At 40.6% G+C, this 27,940-nt stretch overlaps 1 protein-coding gene across 1 annotated transcript in view; it reads left to right on the forward strand.

Annotated features, from left to right (window-relative positions):
- Window positions 1-313: 313 nt before the first annotated feature.
- Window positions 314-27,940, forward strand: part of LOC112224033 (SLAIN motif-containing protein 1-like) — a 40,918-nt gene continuing 13,291 nt past the window's right edge. Inside the window, exons 1-2 of the mRNA XM_042320084.1 lie at window positions 314-1,024; window positions 18,970-19,106. Coding sequence (XP_042176018.1) covers window positions 582-1,024; window positions 18,970-19,106 — 580 coding nt within the window. The 5' untranslated portion in view covers window positions 314-581. The remainder of the gene's footprint in view (window positions 1,025-18,969; window positions 19,107-27,940) is intronic.

Genomic DNA, 27,940 nt, shown 5'->3' on the forward strand with positions numbered 1-27,940 from the left:
GTATTTGAAATATATTATTAAAATACTATAGGTTTACCTTCATTCCTATGGAGAACTGTTCCGTCTGAGGAGTACCAATATGGCGGCCGGTGCCTTCAAAGACTCTTATTGTCCCTTTAAAATCAGCAATCCATGGATTCTTGGTGCTTTCAAGAAAACTGGGAACTCGGAAAAAACGAGGTCAAATCGTGACGTCAGTAATCTTCAGTTCGGAAAGCTGTGTAGTGCCCTAGCACAGCTGATTCAAATAATCAAAACTTGATGATGAGTTGGTTATTTGAATCGGGGGGTGATGATGCCCAAGTTCGGATGACCATTCAAAACGATTTTTCCCAATCAGAGCTCGTGTTTTCCCGAGTTCCCAGTTATCTTGAACACACTGAAATCGGAGGTCAGAGATTTCTGAGTTCCCAGTCATCTTGAACGCGGCATAAATACAATCATTGGCTGAATCTGCACACAGCATCACTACGAAGCACGTCTCAATTGTCTACTTACAAAGAACGACCCGACCGATCATTACGTTTACCGACCGTAGTAGTGCGTGTTGATTTTGTCTTTCTAAATACGTGTTTTAACCAATGGAAGCGGAAGTGTTGAACCCCCAAATGATGGCGGACGTTAATGGCAACAATACATTTCAAAACGCGGAGCTCGAAGTGATAAAGCTTCAGGAGCTGGTCCGAAAATTGGAGAAACAAAACGAACAGCTCAGGACAAGAGCTAATTCAGTAAACAATTGCAACAATGGCCCACATATATTTCCAACCTCATCGGCCTGTCTGCACGGGAGTACAGCGTGTTCTGCTTCTAGTCTGGTTTTCACCGCAAATTATTCAAATCCAGCACTATCGCATCCTTGTGCTCTTGGGCCATACACTTCGTCCGAGGAACCATTCTCCAATTTCAAACAAAACTCGGTATTTGATCCTGATGTGGAGGATGCCACTGTTCTGGACGAGGTCGATATTCTAGACCTGGATACCGTACTCCCGGTTGGAGAGTCTGATCATAGCTGGTATTGATGCTGTTCTATTTTATTGACCCCGTTCCTACCATGTCTGTGCCATTAATATGCTTATTTTATATTTTATTCTGCCAGCAGCACAAATTACGTCACGTTAGTATGGTAATGAGGAAACCGTTTAAATAAAAGCCTGCATTTCAAACCATTGCAATGTGGATAATTCATTCAGAAGATATATATTTTTAATCAGTTGCCAATTGTATTGTGCCAACAAGTAAAGGCAATCAGTAAATATTGTAGAACATGTATATATTTTTTAAGACCAATAATAAAACAATACTATGGTAACACTGGTATGTTGAGAATATTGGGCTGTAGAGAGAACTTTTCTACCTGTCTCAGCTAAAGTGGGGTGGAAAATACTCAGTAGGGTCTCTAATAACCAAATGTGTGTAGTTTTGGAGGGGTACTGTGTCATACATATCCAGCAGCACTCCGTTCTCCACCCCATCCATAGCTGTCAATAAAATACATTGCAATAGAGACAGTACTTGGGATATACAGTGCCTTGCGAAAGTATTCGGCCCCCTTGAACTTTGTGACCTTTTGCCACATTTCAGGCTTCAAACATAAAGATATAAAACTGTATTTTTTTGTGAAGAATCAACAACAAGTGGGACATAATCATGAAGTGGAACGACATTTATTGGATATTTCAAACTTTTTTAACAAATCAAAAACTGAAAAATTGGGCGTGCAAAATTATTCAGCCCCCTTAAGTTTATACTTTGTAGCGCCACCTTTTGCTGCGATTACAGCTGTAAGTCGCTTGGGGTATGTCTCTATCAGTTTTGCACATCGAGAGACTGAAATTTTTTCCCATTCCTCCTTGCAAAACAGCTCAAGCTCAGTGAGGTTGGATGGAGAGCATTTGTGAACAGCAGTTTTCAGTTCTTTCCACAGATTCTCAATTGGATTCAGGTCTGGACTTTGACTTGGCCATTCTAACACCTGGATATGTTTATTTTTGAACCATTTCATTGTAGATTTTGCTTTATGTTTTGGATCATTGTCTTGTTGGAAGACAAATCTCCGTCCCAGTCTCAGGTCTTTTGCAGACTCCATCAGGTTTTCTTCCAGAATGGTCCTGTATTTGGCTCCATCCATCTTCCCATCAATTTTAACCATCTTCCCTGTCCCTGCTGAAGAAAAGCAGGCCCAAACCATGATGCTGCCACCACCATGTTTGACAGTGGGGATGGTGTGTTCTGGGTGATGAGCTGTGTTGCTTTTACGCCAAACATAACGTTTTGCATTGTTGCCAAAAAGTTCAATTTTGGTTTCATCTGACCAGAGCACCTTCTTCCACATGTTTGGTGTGTCTCCCAGGTGGCAAACTTTAAACGACACTTTTTATGGATATCATTAAGAAATGTCTTTCTTCTTGCCACTCTTCCATAAAGGCCAGATTTGTGCAATATACGACTGATTGTTGTCCTATGGACAGAGTCTCCCACCTCAGCTGTAGATCTCTGTAGTTCATCCAGAGTGATCATGGACCTCTTGGCTGCATCTCTGATCAGTCTTCTCCTTGTATGAGCTGAAAGTTTAGAGGGACGGCCAGCTCTTGGTAGATTTGCAGTGGTCTGATACTCCTTCCTATCGCTTGCACAGTGCTCCTTGGGATGTTTAAAGCTTGGGAAATCTTTTTGTATCCAAATCCGGCTTTAAACTTCTTCACAACAGTATCTCGGACCTGCCTCGTGTGTTCCTTGTTCTTCATGATGCTCTCTGCGCTTTTAACGGACCTCTGAGACTATCACAGTGCAGGTGCATTTATACGGAGACTTGATTACACACAGGTGGATTGTATTTATCATCATTAGTCATTTAGGTCAACATTGGATCATTCAGAGATCCTCACTGAACTTCTGGAGAGAGTTTGCTGCACTGAAAGTGAAGGGGCTGAAAATTTTTGCACACCCAATTTTTCCGTTTTTGATTTGTTAAAAAAGTTTGAAATATCCAATAAATGTCGTTCCACTTCATGATTGTGTCCCACTTGTTGTTGATTCTTCACAAAAAAATACAGTTTTATATCTTTATGTTTGAAGCCTGAAATGTGGCAAAAGGTTGCAAAGTTCATGGGGGCCGAATACTTTTGCAAGGCACTGTATATTGGCTTGTAGAGAGAACTTTTCAACCTGTCTCAGCTAAAGTGTGATGTGAAATACTCGGTAGGGTCTCTACAAACCAAACATGGTTCATTTTTGAGGGGGACTTTGTGACACAGACTGCTGCTGGCTTTTCACTCTGCCCCTCCATAGCCCCCAATGCAATTTAATGTAGTAGACTTTGCATGGGATACAAGCATTTCGCTACACCCGCAATAACATATGCTAAATATGTGCATGTGTCCAATAAAATTTGATTTGATTTTGGCTTGTAGAGAACTTTTTGTACATGTCTTAGCTAAAGTGGGGTGGAAAAAACTTGGTCTCTATACTAACCAAATAAACTCAGTGAAAAAAGAAACGTCCTCTCACTGTCAGCTACGTTTATTTTCAGAAAACTTAACATGTGTAAATATTTGTATGAACATAACAAGATTCAACAACTGAGACATATACTGAACAAGATCCACAGACATGTGACTAAAATAAATGGAATAATGTGTCCCTGAACAAAGGGGGGGTCAAAATCAAAAGTAACAGCAACAGTCAGTATCTGGTGTGGCCACCAGCTGCATTAAGTACTGCAGTGCATCTCCTCCTCATGGAGAGCACCAGATTTGCCAGTTCTTGCTGTGAGATGTTACCCCACTCTTCCACCAAGGCACCTGCAAATTCCCAGACATTTCTGGGGGAAATGGCCCTAGCCCTCACCCTCCGATCAAACAGGTCCCAGACGTGCTCAATGGGATTTGAGATCCGGACTCTTTGCTGGCCATGGCAGAACACTGACATTCCTGTCTTGCAGGAAATCACGCACAGAACGAGCAGTATTGCTGGTGGTATTGTCATGCTGGAGGGTCATGTCAAGATGAGCCTGCAGGAAGGGTACCACATGAGGATGTCTTCCAAATCAAATCAAAACTTATTGGTCACATACACATGGTTAGCAGATGTTAATGCGAGTGTAGCTAAATGCTTGTGCTTCTAGTTCCGACCATACAGTAATATCTAACAAGTAATCTAATAATTTCTCAACAACTACCTTTTACACACAAGTGTAAAGGAATTAATAAGAATATGCACATACAGTGCCTTACGAAAGTATTCGGCCCCCTTGAACTTTGCGACCTTTTGCCACATTTCAGGCTTCAAACATAAAGATATAAAACTGTATTTTTTGTGAAGAATCAACAACAAGTGGGACACAATCATGAAGTGGAACGACATTTATTGGATATTTCAAACTTTTTTAACAAATCAAAAACTGAAAAATTGGGCGTGCAAAATTATTCAGCCCCCTTAAGTTAATACTTTGTAGCGCCACCTTTTGCTGCGATTACAGCTGTAAGTCGCTTGGGGTATGTCTCTATCAGTTTTGCACGTCGAGAGACTGAAATTTTTTCCCATTCCTCCTTGCAAAACAGCTCGAGCTCAGTGAGGTTGGATGGAGAGCATTTGTGAACAGCAGTTTTCAGTTCTTTCCACATATTCTCGATTGGATTCAGGTCTGGACTTTGACTTGACCATTCTAACACCTGGATATGTTTATTTTTGAACCATTCCATTGTAGATTTTGCTTTATGTTTTGGATCATTGTCTTGTTGGAAGACAAATCTCCGTCCCAGTCTCAGGTCTTTTGCAGACTCCATCAGGTTTTCTTCCAGAATGGTCCTGTATTTGGCTCCATCCATCTTCCCATCAATTTGAACCATCTTCCCTGTCCCTGCTGAAGAAAAGCAGGCCCAAACCATGATGCTGCCACCACCATGTTTGACAGTGGGGATGGTGTATTCAGGGTCATGAGCTGTGTTGCTTTTACGCCAAACATAACGTTTTGCATTGTTGCTAAAAAGTTCAATTTTGGTTTCATCTGACCAGAGCACCTTCTTCCACATGTTTGGTGTGTCTCCCAGGTGGCTTGTGGCAAACGTTAAACAACACTTTTTATGGATATCTTTAAGAAATGGCTTTCTTCTTGCCACTCTTCCATAAAGGCCAGATTTGTGCAATATACGACTGATTGTTGTCCTATGGACAGAGTCTCCCACCTCAGCTGTAGATCTCTGCAGTTCATCCAGAGTGATCATGGGCCTCTTGGCTGCATCTCTGATCAGTCTTCTCCTTGTATGAGCTGAAAGTTTAGAGGGACGGCCAGGTCTTGGTAGATTTGCAGTGGTCTGATACTCCTTCCGTTTCAATATTATCGCTTGCACAGTGCTCCTTGGGATGTTTAAAGCTTGGGAAATCTTTTTGTATCCAAATCCGGCTTTAAACTTCTTCACAACAGTATCTCGGACCTGCCTGGTGTGTTACTTGTTCTTCATGCTGCTCTCTGCGCTTTTAACGGACCTCTGAGACTATCACAGTGCAGGTGCATTTATACGGAGACTTGATTACACACAGGTGGATTGTATTTATCATCATTAGTCATTTAGGTCAACATTGGATCATTCAGAGATCCTCACTGAACTTCTGGAGAGAGTTTGCTGCACTGAAAGTAAAGGGGCTGAATAATTTTGCACGCCCAATTTTTCAGTTTTGATTTGTTAAAAAAGTTTGAAATATCCAATAAATGTCGTTCCACTTCATGATTGTGCCCCACTTGTTGTTGATTCTTCACAAAAAAATGCAGTTTTATATCTTTATGTTTGAAGCCTGAAATGTGGCAAAAGGTCGCAAAGTTCAAGGGGGCCGAATACTTTCGCAAGGCACTGTATAAATATATGGATGAGCGATGGCCGAACGGCATAGGCAAGATGCATTAGATGGTATAGAGTACAGTATATATATATGAGATGAGTATGTAGGGTATGTAAACATTATATAAAGTGGCATTGTTTTAAGTGACTAGTGATACATTTATTACATCCCATTTTTAATTATTAAAGTGGCTAGAGATTTGAGTCAGTATGTTGGCAGCAGCCACTCAATGTTAGTGATGGCTGTTTAACAGGCTAATGGCTTGAGATAGTAGCTGTTTTTCAGACTCTCGGTCCCAGCTTTGACGCACCTGTACTGACCTCACCTTCTGGATGATAGCGGGGTGAACAGGCAGTGGCTCAGGTGGTTGTTGTCCTTGATCTTTTTGGCCTTCCTGTGACATCGGGTGGTGTAGGTTTCCTGGAGGACAGGTAGTTTGCCCCTGGTGATGCGTTGTGCAGACCTCACTACCCTCTGGAGAGCCTTGTGGTTGTGGGAGTAGCAGTTGCCGTACCAGGTGGATACAGCCTGACAGGATGCTCTCGATTGTGCATCTGTAAAAGTTTGTGAGTATTTTTGGTGACAAAGCCAAATTTCTTCAGCCTCCTGATGTTGAAGCCTTCTTCACCACGCTGTCTGTGTGGGTGGACCATTTCAGTTTGTCAGTGATGTGTACGCCGAAGAACTTAAAACTTTCCACCTTCTCCACTACTGTCCCGTCGATGTGGATAGGGGGGTGCTCCCTCTGCTGTTTCCTGAAGTCCACGATCATCTCCTTTGTTTTGTTGACGTTGAGTGTGAGGTTATTTTCCTGACACCACACTCCGAGGGCCCTCGCCTCCTCCCTGTAGGCTGTCTCGTCGTTGTTGGTAATCAAGCCTACCACTGTAGTGTCGTCTGCAAACTGTAATGCAGTTACTGTAACTCACAGCGTTGAGATTGCTTGCAATGACAGCAAGCTCAGTCCGATGATGCTGTGACACACCGCCCCCAGACCATGACGGACCCTCCACCTCCAAATTGATCCCCTCCAGAGTACAGGCCTCAGTGTAACGGTCATTCCTTCGTCGATAAACCGAATCCGACCACCCCTGGTGAGACAAAACCGCGACTCGTCAGTGAAGAGCACTTTTTGCCAGTCCTGTCTGGTCCAGCGACGGTGGGTTTGTGCCCATAGGCGACGTTGTTGCCTGTGATGTCTGGTGAGGACCTGCCTTACAACAGGCCACCAAGCCTTTCATCCAGCCTCTCTCAGCCTATTGTGGACAGTCTGAGCACTGAGGGAGGGATTGTGTGTTCCTGGTGTAACTTGGGCAATTGTTGTTGGCATCCTGTACCTGTCCCGCAGGTGTGATGTTCGGATGTACCGATCCTGTGCAGGTGTTGTTACGCATGGTCTGCCACTGCGAGGACGATCAGCTGTCCGTCCTCTCCCTGTAGCACTGTCTTAGGCGTCTCACAGTATGGACATTGCAATTTATTGCCCTAGCCACATCTGCAGTCCTCATGCCTCCTTGCAGCATGCCTAAGGTACGTTCACGCAGATGAGCAGGGACCCTGGGCATCTTTCTTTTGCCGTTTTTCAGAGTCAGTAGAAAGTCCTCTTGGTAGTGTCCTAAGTTTTCATAACTGTGACCTTAATTGCCTACCGTCTGTAAGCTGTTAGTGTCTTAACGACCGTTCCACAGGTGCATGTTCATTGATTGCTTATGGTTCATTGAACAAGCATGGGAAACAGTGTTTAAACCCTTTACAATGAAGATCGGTGAAGTTATTTGGATTTTTGTGAATTATCTTTGAAAGACACGGTCCTGAAAAAAAGCATGTTTCTTTTTTTGCTGAGTTTATGTGTAGTTTTGGAGGGGGACTGTGTCGTACATATCCAGCAACACTTCGTTCATCCCTCCATAACTGAGACCGGTAGAAAACTTTTCTCTCTATGGGCAATTCTGTATCCCATGTTAAGTATATTACAGTGTATTACATTAGGGGCTATGGAGGGGGTGGAGAACAAAGTGCTGCTGGTTACGTGATCAATAAATTGATTTGATTTGATTTGTGTAAACTTTCAAATGTAATGACGGTATGAATAATACAATATTTAAAATAAAATACATCTAATTACCCATTTATTTTTTCAAAGGTGGTAGCAATGCTGTGGAAAACAGTTGTACTGCACTAGAGTGCTAAATATTTTATATTCCCAGTTTTGCATTTCTTTGTAGGTGGACTCTTATTTTGAAAATGAAAATCGGCAATCGTGCTGCCAGCATAATCTCTTTGTGCTTGGAAAACGGTCATTTATATTTATATTCAAATAAAGTGATGCCAATGTCAACACTGTAAATAAGGCAGGCCTATTTACCTCCTAAAGTTGAAAAGTTTGCCATTTTCAAACAATGTTGCAAATTGCCAGCTGACCTCCAATGAAATAATTTTGTTCGAAGTGGTAGCATAAATGCGAATTTGATTTATCCAATTTAAATACATCATTCATTTTCCTGCACTGGCTACAAGTAGGGCTTACCTGTGAAATAGACCATGGTGTCAGCATGATTCCCTGCTAAAATAAAGTTTAAGTAAAGATGTTATGCTACAGATGTAGGATCTTAATTTGAGCCAGTTTGCTACAGCAGCAGGGCGTGAATTATTATGTTGATTATAATAAATTGACATTTTTGTATGGGTTGATACATTTTTCGTTCAAATTGGAAGCTTTTTTAAACTCAAATACACTATGTTTGCATTTCCTGCTGTGCAGGAAAATCCTCAACAATTTAGGAGTGATCAAATCAGGGCTCCAATGTGGCGCAGCGGTCTAAGGCACTGCATCTCAGTGCTAGAGGCATCACTACAGACCCTGGTTTGATTCCAGGATGTATCACAACTGGCCGTGATTGGGAGTCCCATAGGGCAGCTTTGGGTTTGGCCAGGGAAGGCCATCTTTGTAAATAATAATTTGTTAACTGACTTGCCTAGTTAAATAAAGGTTCCAAAAAAAATTCACAAGCTCTTGCATCTGTTCAAAGGCTACATTCAAACATTTGCCTTACTAAGTCAACACTATTATGTAAACTTCTACACTAGTCCATTGTTGTCAATCATCCTTGCTTTGATTCCAGTACATACCTTTTACATGTAAAAATCTTTGAGCATCCTGACAAGTGCTGTATAATCAGAATGTAGGCCTATTATTATTCTCTTCACAGTTGAAGCAGTGTGATGAATGTAAGACCATGCCTTCTGCTGTGTTCTACAACCCATATAGTACACAGTAAAATCACAACATGTTAATTCAACTCCTAGGGTGTCAAAGTTAACCCTATTTTGGGGTTTATATGGTCCCACCCCATTTTGTGTTAAAACTACTCTGGCCATGGTGTTGATGGAGTTAAAATGACACTACAGTGGCTTGCGAAATTATTCATCGCCTTGGCATTTTTCCTATTTTTTTGCCTTACAACCTGGATTTTTTGATGGTGTTGTATCATTTGATTTACACAACATGCCTTCCACTTTGAAGATGCAAAATATGTTTTTATTGTGAAACAAACAAGAAATAAGACAAAAAAACAGAACAATTGATCGTGCATAACCAGTCACCCCCTCAAAGTCAATACTTTGTAGAGCCACCCTTTTCAGCAATTACAGCTGCAAGTCTCTTGGGGTATGTCTCTATAAACTTGGCACTTCTAGCCCCTGGGATTTCTGCCATTCTTCAAGGCAAAACTGCTCCAGCTCTTTCAAGTTGGATGGGTTCTGCTGGTGTACAGCAATCTTTAAGTCATATCACAGATTCTCAATTGGATTGAGGTCTGGGCTTTGACTAGGCCATTCCAAGACATTTAAATGTTTCCCCTTAAACCACTCGAGTGTTGCTTTAGCAGTATGCTTAGGGTCATTGTCCTGCTGGAAGGTGAACCTCTATCCCAGTCTCAAATCTCTGGAAGACTGAAACAGGTTTCCCTCAAGAATTTCCCTGTATTTAGCACCATCCGTCATTCCTTCAATTCTGACCAGTTTCCTAGTCCCTGCCAATGAAAATCATGCTTCACTGTGGGGATGGTGTTCTCGGGGCGATGCGAGGTGTTGGGTTTGCGCCAGACATAGCATTTTCCTTGATGGCCAAAAAGCTAAATTTTAGTCTCATCTGACCAGAGTACCTCCTTCCAAATGTTTGGGGAGTCTCCCACATGCCTTTTGGCCAACACCAAATGTGTTTGATTATTTTGTTCTTTAAGCAATGGCTTTTTTTCTGGCCACTCTTCCATAAAACCCAGCTCTGTGGAGTGTACAGCTTAAAGTGGTCCTATGGACAGATAATCCAATCTCCGCTGTAGAGCTTTGCAGTTCCTTCAGGGTAATCTTTGATCTTTTTGTTGCCTCTGATTAATGCCTTCTTTGCCTGGTCCGTGAGTTTTGAAGGGCAGGTTTGTTGTGGTGCCATATTATTTTCATTTTCTAATAATGGATTTAGTGGTGCTCCGTGGGATGTTCAAAGTTTCTGATATTTTTTTATAACCCAACCCTGATCTGTACTTCTCCACAACTTTGTCCCTGACCTGTTTGGAGAGCTCCTTGGTATTCATGGTGCCGCGTGCTTGGTGGTGCCCTTGTTTAGTGGTGTTGTGGAATCTGTGACCTTTCAGAACATGTGTATATATACTGAGATCATGTGACAATTAGATTGCACACAGGTGGACTTTAGCTAATTATGTGACTTCTGAAGGTAATTGGTTGCACCAGATCTTATTTAGGGGCTTCATAGCAAAGGGGGTGAATACATACAGTATGCACGCACCACTTTTCTATGTTACATTTTTCTGAATTTTTTTAAACAAGTAATTTTTTACATTTCACTTCACCAATTTGGAATATTTTGTGTATGTCCATTTACATGAAATCCAAATAAAAATCCATTTAAGTTACAGGTTGCAATGCAAAACAATTTGAAAAACACCAAGGGGGATGAATACTTTTGCAAGGCACTGCAATTATGTGCCATGTGCATATTTTTTTTACTTTACTGCCTGTCTCTGGTTACTTTTAGTGGAGTTAAAAGTACTCTGTTCCAATGAACTCCAGTTATCACTCCAGGGAGCGTAACACTCTTTTGGGGGTTAAGATAACTCCCAGTAGTGTCAATTTAATAAATGTAACACTGTGATTTCAACTCTCCTTGATTTACTCTATCGTTGGCTACCCAGGCTTGTGTATCCTTTTAGCCTGCCTCGCTATAGTTCAGCCTGGAGCTATCTGCTGACTGAAGCTGCTCATATACACTGATACACATGCTGTGTGCGGTGTCTCTCAAATGGCACACTATTCCCATTGTATAAAGTGCCATTTGGGTCACAGCCACTGACATGCTGACTGGTTAACCCATTTTCATCTGCTGAGGTGTAAAATGTAGCACACTTTCACGTAGCTCAATGCAGCGTTTATCGTATCCCACACTCGCATCGGCTGTATTGATATTCTTCAGTCCATTGAACAGATCTCACCAATTCTAATCTTTTATAATCGTGACCCAGTTCTGTCTAGTTATGTCTAAGAACTTGCAATAACTGTATTTTTCTTCTCTCCCACTCTGCCCTACATTGGAAATAGACTTTAACCAAGATGTATGGTCTTTTACGGAAAGTGTACCACTCAGATTACTTCTAGTGCCAGATTAATGCTGTAGGGCCAACCTGAACCATACTGTGCTGTATTGGATATTTTGATTCCACATTGTCCAATGGTTCCAGCAACTATGGTTCATAACCAGGCCAGCACCGTATAGCTTGGCTCGGCAGTGTGAAATGGGTATGAGTGTGCCACGGTAGCTTATTACACTCTTCGCAGAGTTGGTAGAAAGCGGATGTTTCTGGTTTTCTGGGATACATTATTGCCCTGAAATGTTTTCCCTGAAAAACTTTAGGTCAGCTTACTAAAATAAGCTAAGATGTACTTTATTGCCCATTAACTTACAGAGAATGGAAGAGCTGCTGATCCTTCTTTTCCACTTGGGTGGGAAAAAGAGCATGAGGAAGGAGAGGTTAGATTGAAATACTCATATTGACAAATAAGCACACACACACCAAGGTCAGTGCCGTTTCTTGGCAGAAGCAACATATGGGGCCACTAGGGAAGAATTGCAGGAAATTAGCTTTAAAATGGAAACATTTTCTCTTTGTCCCTTTGCAAAATGTGTATAATTGCAAGAAATTTGCTTTAAAGCTGCAAATGTTTCTCTTCGCATTCAAGAGGGGTGCCACTAAAATGTTTTGCTTGCTTGCAACCAAATCTCACTTAGGGTCAGGCACAGCATCCCTGGAGCAGTTGTAGAGGGTTAAGTGCATTGCTCAAAGGCACAACTGCATCTAGTATGATGCCAGCAAACCTCTGTTGCCAGCTCACTACACCAGATTTTCCCATACGAATTAGGATTCAAACTGACAATCCTCTAGTTGCTAGCCCACCTCTCTAACAGCTAGGCTACCTGCTACCCTCTACTAACCGACTACTACAATTACTTACCATCCCAGTACTGTTTTCGTAGCATCCTATAGTAAAGTATGTGTCATCAGCAGAGCTTTTCAGCAATCCAATGATTAGCCTATAAATTTCACTCAATGGCCACTTCGTTGAGCTGACTGTTACAGTAACATGCTCGTTCATCTTTCCAGTAGTTTGTGTCTGGCTGCCCAAAGTCAATCAAATATTAGAATATACTACACAGCTCAATATATGATTCACAACTCAAAGTGTAGGTTTTAGTATTGAGGAGCTATTGAGAGCATTTGTATCACACAAATACCAGGACAAATATATTACTGCATTAAATTGGAAAATGTCCTCTCTCGTTTAACTAAGGTCATGAGGCATGTAAAAGTGATGTTCAATAGCCTATATCAAAGAAACTCAAAATGGGAGATGATATTAATTAACAATAATTTTGATCCGAATGTTCAAATTGTCCAAACAGATCCGCAAGGTAGAGGGATTATTTTAAATATGTTAATGGGCCATAAACAGATTTGGCTCATTAGTCTATACAGTCCAAATACAGATGATCAACGCTTCTTTGAAAATATATATAATAATTTATCAAACCTACAAGCAATACAAGACTCTATTATTATGGTGGGAGATTATAATACCGTTTTAAATACCTCAATGGACTGTAAATGTAATAGCACTACAAGCTATAACCCTTAAGGAAATCACAAATATCATGGATATATTGGAACTAGTGGATATATAAAGGTTTAAATACCCTGACTGTCACACGGGACTAAGTGTGTGTGCAGGAATCAGACGCAGAGAGAGAGTAACGGAGTAAAGTGCTTTACTATTGCACACCAAACTGATAAGCCCAACACAATACAGGGCGCAGGACACTATACCAGACAACCCAAAACCACAGGGTGTCCAGTGTAGAAAATAAAATACACCACGACCTAATATGTACACACGTAACAAAAGACAATCCCGCACAAAACAAGGGCGGGTCAAACTATTACATATAGGGAAGCTAATTAAACCAAAATACACACAGGTGAAACTAATAAGACAAAACCAACAGACAAATGAAAAAGGGATCGGTAGCGGCTAGTAGGATGGTGACAACGACCGCCGAGCACTGCCCGAACAGGCAGTGGAGCCAACTTCGGCAGAAGTCGTGACACTGACTTCGTGAATTATGCATGGCAGAGGCTCAATCAAGCTAGTCGTCTTGACTACTTTCTCATGTCATTCTCGCTGGCACCCAAAAAATGTTAAGTGTTGATAGTGGACAGAATGCGGACGGACCATCAAATAATTGGCATATACATTACTCTTACATAATTTCCATGTGGGCGAGGATATTGGACATGTAATCAAAGCTTATTGGATGATAACTTGTTTTTAACTAGGACAAAATTAATTTATAACATACTTTTTCCGACATAACATAGGTACTGCAGATCCCCTTATTTTTATTTAACATTTATTAAATGGCAAGTCAATTAAGAACAAATTCTTATTTACAATGATAGCCTTCCCCGGGCCTAACCCGGACGACGCTGGGACAATTGTGTGCCGCCCTATGGGACTCCCAATCACGGCCGGTTGTGATACAGCTTGGAATCAAACCAGGGTCTGTAGTGACGCCTCTAGCACTGAATTGCAGTGGCTTAGACCGCTGCGCAACTCAGGGACACTTTTAAATGTGCCTTTAGAAGCCTTGCAATTCAATACTTATCTCTAAAACAAAAGCAATTCAGGTCAAAAGAGTCCATATTAACAAAGGAAATAGAAGGACTAATAGTAAAAAAAACAGTACCATAGAGGCACAGAATAAGTCAGAGGAAAAACAAAAAGGAATATCCCATTTGACCTGTTTGCTTATGAACTTGCCTACACCTAGCGACCTGTTTATTTAATTATATGAACAAAAAATATTATATTTAATTTGTAACGGCAAGCCAGACAACATTAAACACTGCCTATTTATATAATGAATTCGTAGGGCAGAAATGATTAAATATTAAAGCATTAGACTTCAGTCATACAAAAGTTATACTTAAATCTGAACTGCTTCTTGAGCAGATTAGTAAGAATGTCTCACCCCATGTTCAATAATGACCTTTTCCCCTTTATTCAGATTAGAGCCTCTCACAGCCTTCGGTTATTTGAAAATGATATAATCTCCAAAATATCTCTATTTTTAAAACGAGCCATAGAAAGTTGGTTGTAATTTCAGTTTAATCCACCAGAAAATAAATAATACGACAAATATTAAAGGTAAACTATCTGGTCATTAAGGTATATCTCACTGGTCACCCCCAAAGCCAATTCCTCCTTTGGTCGTCTTTCCTTCCAGTTCTCTGCTGCCAATGACTGGAACGAACTGCAAAAATCTCTGAAGTTGGAGACTCATATCTCCCTCACTAGCTTTAAGCACCAGCTGTCAGAGCAGGTCATAGATCACTGCACCTGTACATAACCCATCTGTAAACAGCCCATCTATCTACCTACCTCATCCCCATACAGTATTTATTTATCTTGCTCCTTTGCACCCCAGTATCTCTACTTGCACATTCATCTTCTGCACATCTACCATTCCAGTGTTTCAATTGCTATATTGTAATTACTTCACCGCCATGGCCTATTTATTGCCTTAACTCCCTTGTCTTACCTCATTTGCACTCACTGTACATAGACATTTTGTTTTCTTTTATTCCGCTGTATTATTGACTATGTTTTGTTTATTCAATGTGTAACTCTGTGTTGTTGTATGTGTCGAATTGGTATGCTTTATCTTGGCCATGTCGCAGTTGCAAATGAGTACTTGTTCTCAACTAGCCTACCTGGTTAAATAAAGTTAAAATAAAATAAAAAAACTCATGATATCATATAAAGGACTGGTGGAGTTATGTCACACATGTAGTTTACAAAAATATAGGGAAATGTCTGCTCTACCCAAAATTACAACCAACTAATTGCAGCATTAACGCTAAAAATGGAAGAGGCAAATGGAAGGACGAAAAAGTAAGGAATTATATGGGGGATAAAACCATCACAGCTCAGATTTTGCTGCAAAGAGAAATAATCATTAGATAATTTGTTTTGGTACTGTCCATACAGTGGGGAGAACAAGTATTTGATACACTGCCGATTTTGCAGGTTTTTCTACTTACAAAGCATGTAGAGGTCTGTCATTTTTCTCATAGGTACACTTCAACTGCGAGAGACGGAATCTAAAACAAAAATCCAGAAAATCACATTGTATGATTTTTAAGTATTTAATTAGCATTTTATTGCATGACATAAGTATTTGATCACCTACCTACCAGTAAGAATTCCAGCTCTCACAGACTTGTTCGTTTTTATTTAAGAAGCCCTCCTGTTCTCTCCTCATTACCTGTATTAACTGCACTTGTTTGAACTCGTTACCTGTATAAAAGACACCTGTCCACACACTCAATCAAACAGACTCCAACCTCTCCACAATGGCCAAGACTTGAGAGCTGTGTAAGGACATCAGGGATAAAATTGTAGACCTGCACAAGGCTGGGATGGGCTACAGGACAATAGGCAAGCAGCTTGGTGAGAAGGCAACAACTGTTGGCGCAATTATTAGAAAATGGAAGAAGTTCAAGATGACGGTCAATCACCCTCGGTCTGGGGCTCTATGCAAGATCTCACCTCGTGGGGCATCAATGATCATGAGGAAGGTGAGGGATCAGCCCAGAACTACATGGCAGGACCTGGTCAATGACCTGAAGAGAGCTGGGACCACAGTCTCAAAGAAAACCATTAGTAACACACTACGCCGTCATGGATTAAAATACTGCAGCGCACGCAAGGTCCCCCTGCTCAAGCCAGCGCATGTCCAGGCCCGTCCGAAGTTTGCCAATGACCATCTGGATGATCCAGAGGAGGAATGGGAGAAGGTCATGTGGTCTGATGAGACAAAAATATAGCTTTTTGGTCTAAACTCCACTCGCCATGTTTGGAGGAAGATGAAGGATGAGTACAAACCCAAGAACACTATCCCAACCGTGAAGCATGGAGGTGGAAACATCATTCTTTGGGGATGCTTTTCTGCAAAGGGGACAGGACGACTGCACCATATTGAGGGGAGGATGGATGGGGCCATGTATCGCGAGATCTTGGCCAACAACCTCCTTCCCTCAGTAAGAGCATTGAAGATGGGAGTCTCCAGACCTGAACCCAATAGAAAATCTTTGGAGGGAGCTGAAAGTCCGTATTGCCCAGCAACAGCCCCGAAACCTGAAGGATCTGGAGAAGGTCTGTATGAAAGATTGGGCCAAAATCCCTGCTGCAGTGTGTGCAAACCTGGTCAAGAACTACAGGAAACGTATGATCTCTGTAATTGCAAACAAAGGTTTCTGTAACAAATATTAAGTTCTGCTTTTCTGATGTATCAAATACTTATGTCATGCAACAAAATGCAAATTAATTACTTAAAAATCATACAATGTGATTTTAAGGATTTTTGTTTTAGATTCTGTCTCTCACAGTTGAAGTGTACCTATGATAAAAATTACAGACCTCTACATGCTTTGTAAGTAGAAAACCTGCAAAATCGGCAGTGTGTCAAATACTTGTTCTCCCCACTGTATGTAGCTTGTTTTTGGTCACAGGTCACTATGAGAATAGAAAGTTTTGGAACTTTCTATAGCTTCACAGCACAGTTGAAAAGTATAGCAAATATAAATCATAACTGGATGGTTTTAAGAGATAGATGGGAAGACTTGAGTGAAACAATGTAAAATATACTTTGTCCGTAAAAAGTATAAAGGTTCAGAACTTTTGTGAAACAGCACAGGTTAAAATAAATAACAAATTTGTGGAATTTCTTTCTTTCTTAATGCGTTTGAGCCAATCAGTTGTTGTGAAAAGGTAGGGGTGATATACAGAAGATAGCCCTATTTGGTAAAAGACCAAGTCCATATTATGGCAAGAACAGCTCAAATAAGCAGAGAGAAACGACAGTCCATCATTTTTTAAAGACATGAAGGTCAGACAATCCGGAAAAATTCAAGAACTTTGAAAGTTTCTTCAAGTGCAGTTGCAAAAACCATCAAGCACTATGATGAAACCTGGCTCTCATGAGGACCGCGAGGATAAGTTCATTAGTGTTACTTACCAGCCTCAGAAATAGCAGACCAAATAAATGCATCACAGAGTTCAAGTAACAGACACATCTCAAAATCAACTGTTCAGAGGAGACTGTGTGAATCAGGCCTTCGTGGTCGACTTGCTGCAAAGAAACCACTACTAAGGACACCAATAAGAAGTACAAACTTTCTTGGGCCAAAGAAACATGAGCAATTAGAGCGGTGGAAATCTGTCCTTTAGTCTGAGTCCAAATTTGAGATTTTTGGTTTCAACCGCCGTGTCTTTGTGAGACTCAGTGTAGGTGAACGGATGATCTCTGCATGTGTGGTTCCCACCATAAAGCATGGAGGAGGAAGTGTGGGGGTGCTTTGCTGGTGACACTGGCAGTGATTTATTTAGAATTCAAGGCACACTTAACCAGCATGGCTACCACAGCATTCTGCAGCAATACGCCAAACCATCTGGATTACGCTTAGTGAGACTATCATTTGTTTTTCAACAGGACAATGACAAAACACACCTCCAGGCTGTGTAAGGGCTATTTGAACAAGAAGGAGAGTGATGGAGTGCTGCATCAGATGACCTGACCTCCACAATCACCCGACTTCAACCCAATTAAGATGGTTTGGGTTGGACCGCAGAGTGAAGGAAAAGCAGCCAACAAGTGCTCAGCATATGTGGGAACTCCTTCAAGACTGTTGGAAAAGAATTCCAGGTGAAGCTGGTTGAGAGGATGCCAAGAGTGTGCAAAGCTGTCATCAAGGCAAAGGGTGGATACTTTGAAGAATCTCAAATATAAAATCTATTTGATTTGTTTAAACACTTTTGGTTAGTAAATTATTTCTCATGTGTCATTTCATAGTTTTGATGTCTACACTATCATTCTATGTAGAAAATAGTAATAATAAAGAAAAGCCCTTGAATGAGTAGGTTTGTCAACTTTTGACTGGTACTGTGTATATATATATATAAATATACATATATATATATTTACAATATATATAGATATTTACAACAACAAAAAATCTCTATATATATATATATATATTTACAAAAAAATATATATGGGTGATTGGAAATGGTGCAGAAATTACATTGATGGAATCTACAATCTATCTGCAATATTAAAGCTGATCTACCCCCCCCTCGACAATTTTTTTTATCAGTAGTCTGAATGATCAATAAAGGCTGTAAGTGTCACAGATTGGACCTTTAATACTTTTAGGCGTGCTCTTTATCCCACTGGTTTTATCAACACCCACAACCTTTCAAGATATTAAAATGCCTATATTTCTATGCAGAAAAGATATCAGAAAATCTCTCTTACCAGGTCGAAGTGGATATGAATACACAAACACTTTCTGCATTGAACACATACCCAGTTACAGAACAGTGTTGTGGTTGTTGTATTAATTGCATCGACGTCTCCTCTCACACTATGCCCTGGGCTGTCTTCTCTATTTTGCCTCATTTTGACAACACACATGATTCATTCATCGTCCTCTGTTCCAGGCTGTATGTGTGTCCTAAGGCCAGGCTACGGGGCGAGTGTTTCCTTAGTCCCCTCCAGTGGAGCAGGCAGGTGCTGGACCACCCAGGCCCTGAAGTGGAGGTGGCCAAGAGGTCCCTGTGCCACAGACTGGAGCAAGGTAGCATACCTGAGACTGCCTTTTATCTGTCTGACTGCACAATACACTTGTCTCACTCCTCTTTACCTGTCTGCACACATGCACAACTGTCTCACGGCTGTTTGATCTGTGGTTACCACAAGAAAGAGAGGATAGATAAATTAAATCTATTATTAAAACATGTACATACAGCAGGGACATCGATATCAGAGACTTACTTCAGAAATAATGAATACCCCTTGATTTAATCCACATTTGTTGAGTTACAGCCTGAATTCAAAATAGATTAAATATATATTCATTTATTTATCACCCATCTACACACAATTCCCCATAATGACAACGTGAAAACATGATTTTAGACATTTTTGTTAATTTATTGAAAATGAAATACTGAAATATCTGATTTAAATATGTTTTTACAATACTTTGCAGAAGCACCTTTGGCAGCGATTACGGCTGTGAATCTTTCTGGGTACGTCTCTAAGAGCTTTCCACATCTGGATTGTGCAACATTTGCCAATAAAATGTTTCAAAATTATTCAAGCTCTGACAAGTTGGTTGTTGATCATTGCTCGACAACTATTTTCAGGTCTTGTCATAGATTGTCAAGTAGATTTAAGTCAAAACTGTAACTCGGCCAAACATTCACTATCTTCTAGGTTAGCAACTCCAGTGTAGATTTGGCCTTTTAGGTTATTGTACTGCTGAAAGGTGCCAGGGTGTGTATGAAGGTGAAGTCAGGTGTAGGAGAGCAGAGTATGATTAAATAAAGCGCACTTTATTATAGTTCCAAACCGGGAGCACAACAAAACAAATGCGCTGAAAAAACGTAACAATAAAGTAGCGCTTAACGAACATCGCTTGACATGAAAACAATTACACACAAGACATGATGGGAAAAAGAGTGGTAAATACAAGTAGATTGAAAACCAGGTGTGTATGAAGACAAGACAAATGGATAAATGAAAAATGGAGCGGCGATGGCTAGAAAGCCGGTGACGTCGATCACCGAACGCTCCCCGAACAAGGAGAGGAGCCGACTTCGGCGGAAGTCGTGAGAAAAGGTGAATTAATCTTCCAGTGTCTGGTAGAAATTAGACTGAACCATGTTTTCCTCTACGATTTTTGCCTGTGCTTAGCTCGGTTCCATTTATTTTTTTATCCTGAAAAACTCCCCAGTCCTTAACTATTACAAGCATACCTATAACATGATGCAGCCACCACTATGCTTGAAAATATGGAGAGTGGTACTCAGTAATGTAATGTGTTATTGGATTTGCCACAAACATAACACTTTGTATAAAAACAAGTTAATTGCATTGCTACATTTTTTGCAGTATTACTTTAGTGCCTTGTTGCATGTCTTTGAATATTTTGATTCTGTGCAACTTCCTTCTTTTCACTCTGTCAATTAGGTTAGTGTTTTGGAGTTGTTGACCCATCCTCAGTTTTCTCCTATCACAGCCATTAGACTGTAACTGTTTTAAAGTCACCATTGGCCTCATGAGTGGCTTCCTTTCTCTCCGGCAACTGAGTTAGGAAGGACTTCTGTATCTTTGTAGTGACTGGGTTTTATTTATTTATTTCACCTTGTCACGATCGTCGTAAGAAGCGGACCAAAGCGCAGCATGGTGGGAATGCATCATTTAATTAACACGAAGTAAACTGTACAAAAACAAACAAATAACGACCGTGAAGCTATCATAAGAACTGTGCTGACACAAGCAACTAACATAGACAATCACCCACAAACAAACAGTGAAACCCAGGCTACCTAAGTATGATTCTCAATCAGAGACAACTAATGACACCTGCCTCTGATTGAGAACCATACTAGGCCGAAACATAGAAATCCCAAAATCATAGAAAAATAAACATAGAATGCCCACCCCAACTCACGCCCTGACCATACTAAATAACGACAAAACAAAGGAAATAAAGGTTAGAACGTGACACACCTTTATTTAAATCAAATCAAATTTATTTATATAGCCCTTCTTACATCAGCTGATATTTCAAAGTGCTGTACAGAAACCCAGTCTAAAACCCCAAACAGCAAGCAATGCAGATGTAGAAGCACAGTGGCTAGGAAAAACTCCCTAGAAAGGCCAAAACCTAGGAAGAAACCTAGAGAGGAATCAGGCTATGAGGGGTGGCCAGTCCTCTTCTGGCTGTGCCGGGTGGAGATTATAACAGAACATGGCCAAGATGTTCAAAGAATAATAATCACAGTAGTTGTCGAGGGTGCAGCAAGTCAGCACCTCAGGAGTAAATGTCAGTTGGCTTTTCATCATTAAGAGTATCTCTACCGCTCCTGTTGTCTCTAGAGAGTTGAAAACAGCAGGTCTGGGGCAGGTAGCACGTCCGTGAACAGATCAGGGTTCCATAGCCGCAGGCAGAACAGTTGAAACTGGAGCAGCAGCACAGCCAGTTGGACTGGGGAGTATCATGCCAAGTAGTCCTGAGGCATGGTCCTAGGGCTCAGGTCCTCCGAGAGAAAGAAAGAAAGAAAGAAAGAAAGAAAGAAAGAAAGAAAGAAAGAAAGAGAGAGAGAATTAGAGAGAGCATACTTAAATTCACACAGGACACCGGATAAGACAGGAGAAGTTCTCCAGATATAACAAACTGACCCTAGGCCCCGACAAACTACTGCAGCATAAATACTGGAGGCTGAGACAGGAGGGGTCAGGAGACACTGTGGCCCCATCAGATGATACCCCCGGACAGGGCCAAACAGGAAGGATATAACCCCACCCACTTTTCCAAAGCACAGCCCCCACACCACTAGAGGGATATCTTCAACCACCAACTTACCATCCTGAGACAAGGCCGAGTATAGCACACAAAGATCTCCACCACGGCACAACCCAAGGGGGGTTGGCGCCAACCCAGACAGGAAGATCACATCAGTGACTCAACCCACTCAAGTTTCATGCTTTCCCTCCTAGAGAAAGCCCTGGCTCCAGCTGTTTGCTTAGAAATTCTAGGGATTAGGAGGCCTGCGTCTTGTGACCGTAACGTACGTGTAGGTATGTACGGCATGACCAAATCAGAAAGATAGGTAGGAGCAAGCCCATGTAATGTTTTGTAGGTTGAAATCAGCCCTTGCCTTAACAGGAAGCCAGTGTAGGGAGGCTAGCACTGGAGTAATATGATCAAATTTGTTGGTTCTAGTCAGGATTCTAGCAGCCGTATTTAGCACTAACTGAAGTTTACTTAGTGCTTTATCCGGGTAGCCGGAAAGTAGAGCATTGCAGTAGTCTAACCTAGAAGTAACAAAAGCATGGATTAATTTTTTTGCTTCATCTTTGGACAGAAAGTTTCTGATTTCTGTAATGTTACGTAGATGGATAAAAGCTGTCCTTGAAACAGTCTTGATATGTTTGTCAAAAGAGAGATCAGGGTCCAGAGTAACGCTGAGGTCCTTCACAGTTTTATTTGAGACGACTGTACAACCATCAAGATTAATTGTCAGATTCAACAGAAGATCTCTTTGTTTCTTGGGACCAAGAACAAGCATCTTTGTTTTGTCCGAGTTTAAAAGTAGAACGTTTGCAGCCACCCACTTCCTTATGTCTGAAACACAGGCTTTTAGCGAGGGCAATTTTGGGGCTTCACCATGTTTTATTAAAATGTACAGCTGTGTGTCATCCACATAGCAGTGAAAGTTAACATTATGTTTTCGAATGACATCCCCAAGAGGTAAAATATATAGTGAAAACAATAGTGGTCCTAAAACGGAACCTTGAGGAACACCGAAATTTACAGTTGATTTGTCAGAGGACAAACTGATATCTTTCCGACAGATAAGATCTAAACCAGGCCAGAACTTGTCCGTCTAGACCAGTTTGGGTTTCCAATCTCTCCAAAAGAATGTTGTGATCGATGGTATCAAAAGCAGCACTAAGGTCTAGGAATACAAGGACAGATGCAGAGCCTCGGTCTGACGCCATTAAAAGATAATTTACCACTTTCACAAGTGCAGTCTCAGTGCTATGATGGGGTCTAAAACCAGGCTGAAGCATTTCATAGACATAGTTTGTCTTCAGGAAGGCAGTGAGTTGCTGCGCAACAGCTTTTTCAACAGTTTTTGAGAGGAATGGAAGATCTGATATAGGCAATATTTTTTTAGATTTTCTGGGTCAAGGTTTGGCTTTTTCAAGAGAGGCTTTATTACTGCCACTTTTAGTGAGTTTGGTACACAGCCGGTGGATAGAGAGACGTTTATTATGTTCAACATAGGAGGGCCAAGCACAGGAAGCAGCTCTTTCAGTTGTTTAGTTGGAATAGGGTCCAGTATGCAGCTTGAAGGTTTAGAGGCCATGATTATTTTCATCATTGTGTCAAGAGATATAGTACTAAAACACTTGAGTGTCTCAGTACTAAAACACTTGAGTGTCTCTCTTGATCCTAGGTCCTGGCAGAGTTGTGCAGACTCAGGACAACTGAGCTTTGGAGGAATACGCAGATTTAAAGAGGAGTCCGTAATTTGCTGTCTAATGATCATGATCTTTTCCTCAAAGAAGTTTATGAATTTATTACTGCTGAAGTGAAAGCCATCCTCACCTGGGGAATGCTGCTTTTTAGTTAGCTTTGCAACAGTATCAAAAAGACATTTCGGATTGTTCTTATTTTCCTCAATTAAGTTGGAAAAATAGGATGATCCAGCAGCAGTGAGGGCTTCGATACTGCACGGTACTGTCTTCCAAGCTATTCGGAAGACTTACAGTTTTGTGTGGCGTAATTTCCGTTCCAATTTTCTGGAAGTTTGCTTCAGAGCTCGGGTATTTCTGTATACCAGGGAGCTAGTTTCTTATGACAAATGTTTTTAGGTTTTAGGGGTGCAACTGCATCTAGGGTATTGCACAAGGTTACATTGACTTCCTCAGTTAGGTGATTAAAACCCTTTTGGGATAGGGGGTTGCATTTTCACTTTTGGATGAATAGCGTGCCCAGAGTGAATTGCCTCCGACTCTGTCCCAGATGCTAATATATGCATATTATTATTAGTATTGGATAGAAAACACTCTGAAGTTTCTAAAACTGTTTGAATGATGTCTGAATATAACAGAACTCATATGGCAGGCGAAAATCTGAGAAAAATCCAACCAGAAAGTGGGATATCTGAGGTTTGTAGTTTTTCAAAGCTTGGCCTACCGAAAACACAGTGTCTATGGAGTCAAGTTGCACTTCCTACGGCTTCCACTAGATGTCAACCATCTTTAGAAACTGGTTTGAGGATTCTACTATAAAGGAGGGGCTCATGAGACCTGTTTGAGTCAGTGGTCTGGCAGAGTGTCTCAGGTTCGTGACTAGCGCTCCCGACAGAGTTACCTCCTGTTCCAGTGCTTTTCTTCAGACATAGGAATTCTCCGGTTGGAAGCTTATTGATGTTTTATGTTAAAAACATCCTAAAGATTGATTCCATACATCGTTTGACTTGTTACTACAACCTGTAACGAAACTTTTCGAGTTTTTGTCTGGACGAAGTGCTCGCGCCTCATGAAGATGGATTACTGGGCTGAACACGCTAACAACAAGTGGATATTTGGACATAAATTATGGACTTTATGGAACAAATCAGTCATTTATTGTCGAACTGGGATTCCTGGGAGTGCCTTCTGATGAAGATCATCAAATGTAAGTGAATATTTATAGTGTTCTGTTGACTCCAAAATGGCGGATATTTCTCTGGCTGGATTGGGCTCTGAGCGCCATTTTCAGATCAGTTTAAAAAAAATCTGACACAGAGGTTGCATTAAGGAGATCAAAACATTACTGCACGTAACACGCCAATGTAAACTGAGATTTTTGGATATAAAAATGCACATTATCGTACAAAACATACATGTATTGCGTAACATGATGTCCTATGAGTGTTATCTGATGAAGATCATCAAAGGCTAGTGATTAATTTGATCTATATTTCTGCTTTTTGTGACTCCTATCTTTGGCTGGAAATATGGCTGTGTTTTTTTGACTTGGCTATGACCTAACATAATCACATGTTGTGCTTTCGCTGTAAAGCATTTTTGAAATCGGACATGATGGGTAGATTAACACGATGTTTATCTTTCATTTGCTGTATTGGACTTGTTAATGTGGGAAAGTTACATATTTAAAAAAAAAAAATTGAATTTCGCACGCTGAATTTCGCAAGCAGCGGAATGTTGTCGAGGGGTTCTGCTAGCAGAACGCCTGCGCTAGAAATGTTAAATCAATGTTCGCATGGTATTTCACAGTAAACTTTTATTTTGGATCAATGGTTGTATGGTGAAAGATGTCTCCAAACCAAATGAATGCACAATAAAAAGATTTTGAATATTTGTCTTGCTGCATTACAAGTGTTAACAGTTTGGAGTTTATTACTAAGAATTTTGAAAATTCAACACTTACTGTTGAAAATAGCACCAAAGCGATTGAAACATATTTCAATCTACCTGCTACTGAAACAGAGTGGTTCACTAATACTGCATCAGACAGCACGTGTGCTTTGCTACAGTGTGTGTAGTTTAATATTGTTATTCTGAAGATTGTTTGGGATCAATACATTCTGTATCAGTTAGTTGGTGTGGCTCTGTCCAGTCACCTCTGCAGTGTGTCTCCAAAGGGGTGTGTATGTATGTTCAAAGTCCTCCTCTCTGCTTTCAAAGGATGGATTCAGGAAAGGTTGGCTCTCTGTCCGTACGTCATGAATACAGCTTTGTTCCTCTGGTCTCAGTTAACTGTTGTTCAGATAGGTAGCTGTGAGTTGTTAGACTTCAGTTCAGCTTTTGACATTATCGATCATAGTCTGCTGCTGAAAAAATCTATGTTATGGCTTTATATCCTCTGCTATATCGTGGATTGAGAATTACCTGTCTAACCAAACACAGAGGGTGTTCTTTATTGGAAGCCACTCCAACATAGACCAGGTAGGGCATACCCCAGAGCAGCTGCATAGGCTGAAGTATTTTTGTCCATGTATGCTGATGACTCAACATTATACACATCAGCTACCACAGCTAGTGTAATCACTGTACCACTTAACAATGAGCTACAGTCAGTTTTAGAATGGGTGGCAAGAAATAAGCTAAATATTTAAAAAACAAAAAACATTGTATGAGCTAGTTGAGGAGACTAAACTGCTAGGTTTAACCCTGGATTGTAAACTGTCATGGTCAGAACATATTGATGCAACGGTAGTTAAAATGGCAGAGTGGTCTGTGTATAATAGCCTTACTCTGCTTTATTGACATCGCTATCAACAAAACAAGTCCCACAGGCCCTAATTTTATCGCACCTGGACAATTGCCCAGTTATATGGTCAAGTTCCACAAAGAGTGACATAGGCAAATTACAGTTGGCCCAGACCAGAGCAACACGGCTGGGCCTTCAGTGTACACGAAGAGCTAACATAAATAACATGCATGTCAATCTCTCCTGGATCAAAGTAGAGCAGAGATTGATTGCATCACTACTAATGTTGAAATCAAGGAACTGTCTGTTCAATCAACTAGCACACAGCTCAGACACCCATGCATACCCCACAAAACATTCCACCAGGTGTCTCTTCACAGTCCCCAAGTCCAGAACAGAACTCTGGGAAATGCACAGTACTACATAGTGCCATGACTACATGGAACTCTATTCCACATCAAGTAACACAAGTGAGTAGTAAAATCTGATTTTAAAAATGGATAACACGGGCTGTGAAAAGACATGCACATGCATACGCAACACACACTCACACACGCACGCTACACACACGTACATTGTAATTTTGTAACATTGTTGTATTGTGGTATTATACATTTTGTATTGTAGATATGTAGTTGTAGAGTAGTGGTGTAATAATGTGTTGTGTGAAAAAAATATTTGCCTTAATCTAGTTTGGACCCCAAGAAGACAAAAGCGAATTGCTAATTTCACCCAGTAGTGGTAAGGCTAATTGTGTGTGAAGTACGCTAAATGCTAATGCACTGCTCTCTCTCTCCCTGTCAGGTGCCTTGCTGCCTACCAATAACTGGGATTGCGTAGGAAATGGCACCCTATTCCCTATACAGTCTACTTCATTATGCTCAAAAACATTGTACTATATAGGGAAAAGGGTGTCATTTCAAACGCGGCTGGGAATAAACTCATTTTGCTGTATGTGCACACAGAGCCTCCACACATTTTCATATATATTAATCACTATGTGTTCCAGCCAGTACACTAGGGATGTTGAAGGGAGCACATTTCGTTTTTTTGCTGTGGATTTTACATGGTTCAATCCCTAATTATTCCCCCTAAATATCCACGAACCAACAAGCTGCAGCTCATCTGGTTGTTAAAGCCCTCCCTGTCCAAGCAGAGATTTACACAATAGTTTTTACAATCTGAAATAGTGTTTTTCAATCACTTTAGCACAATTTTCAGATATTTTCAAATCTCTTTGTACAAAACTCAAAACCGATAACACTTGTAATGACCCTTGTCTTGAATGTATGTTCATAATCTTTGATTGAGCTTTCATTGGAGTTGAACAACACTTTATGTGAAATAAAGTACCTTGACAACATTTTGTTTAGCCACCAATACATCAGATAATGATAGACTCACCGTTTACTTTAACATTTAAATCAATAGTAAAAAATTAAATATATAATTTTTTAAAACGGTAATTTTTTAAGTGAAGAGGAATAGTAGATGGAAAATATCATTTTCCATACACTATTTCGCTATAACTAGATTATTTTAAAATGAATTATTAAATATGTCAGTCTTAGAGTTCCACTATCCTCACACAGTACATTCATAGAATAAACAATCATAAATGGTGTATTGTGTGGGTATTGTAAAGCAGTAGACTACAGAAAAAAACATATTTT

The sequence above is a fragment of the Oncorhynchus tshawytscha genome, linkage group LG03, assembly GCF_018296145.1.
Source record: "Oncorhynchus tshawytscha isolate Ot180627B linkage group LG03, Otsh_v2.0, whole genome shotgun sequence".
Taxonomy (NCBI): Eukaryota; Metazoa; Chordata; class Actinopteri; order Salmoniformes; family Salmonidae; genus Oncorhynchus; species Oncorhynchus tshawytscha.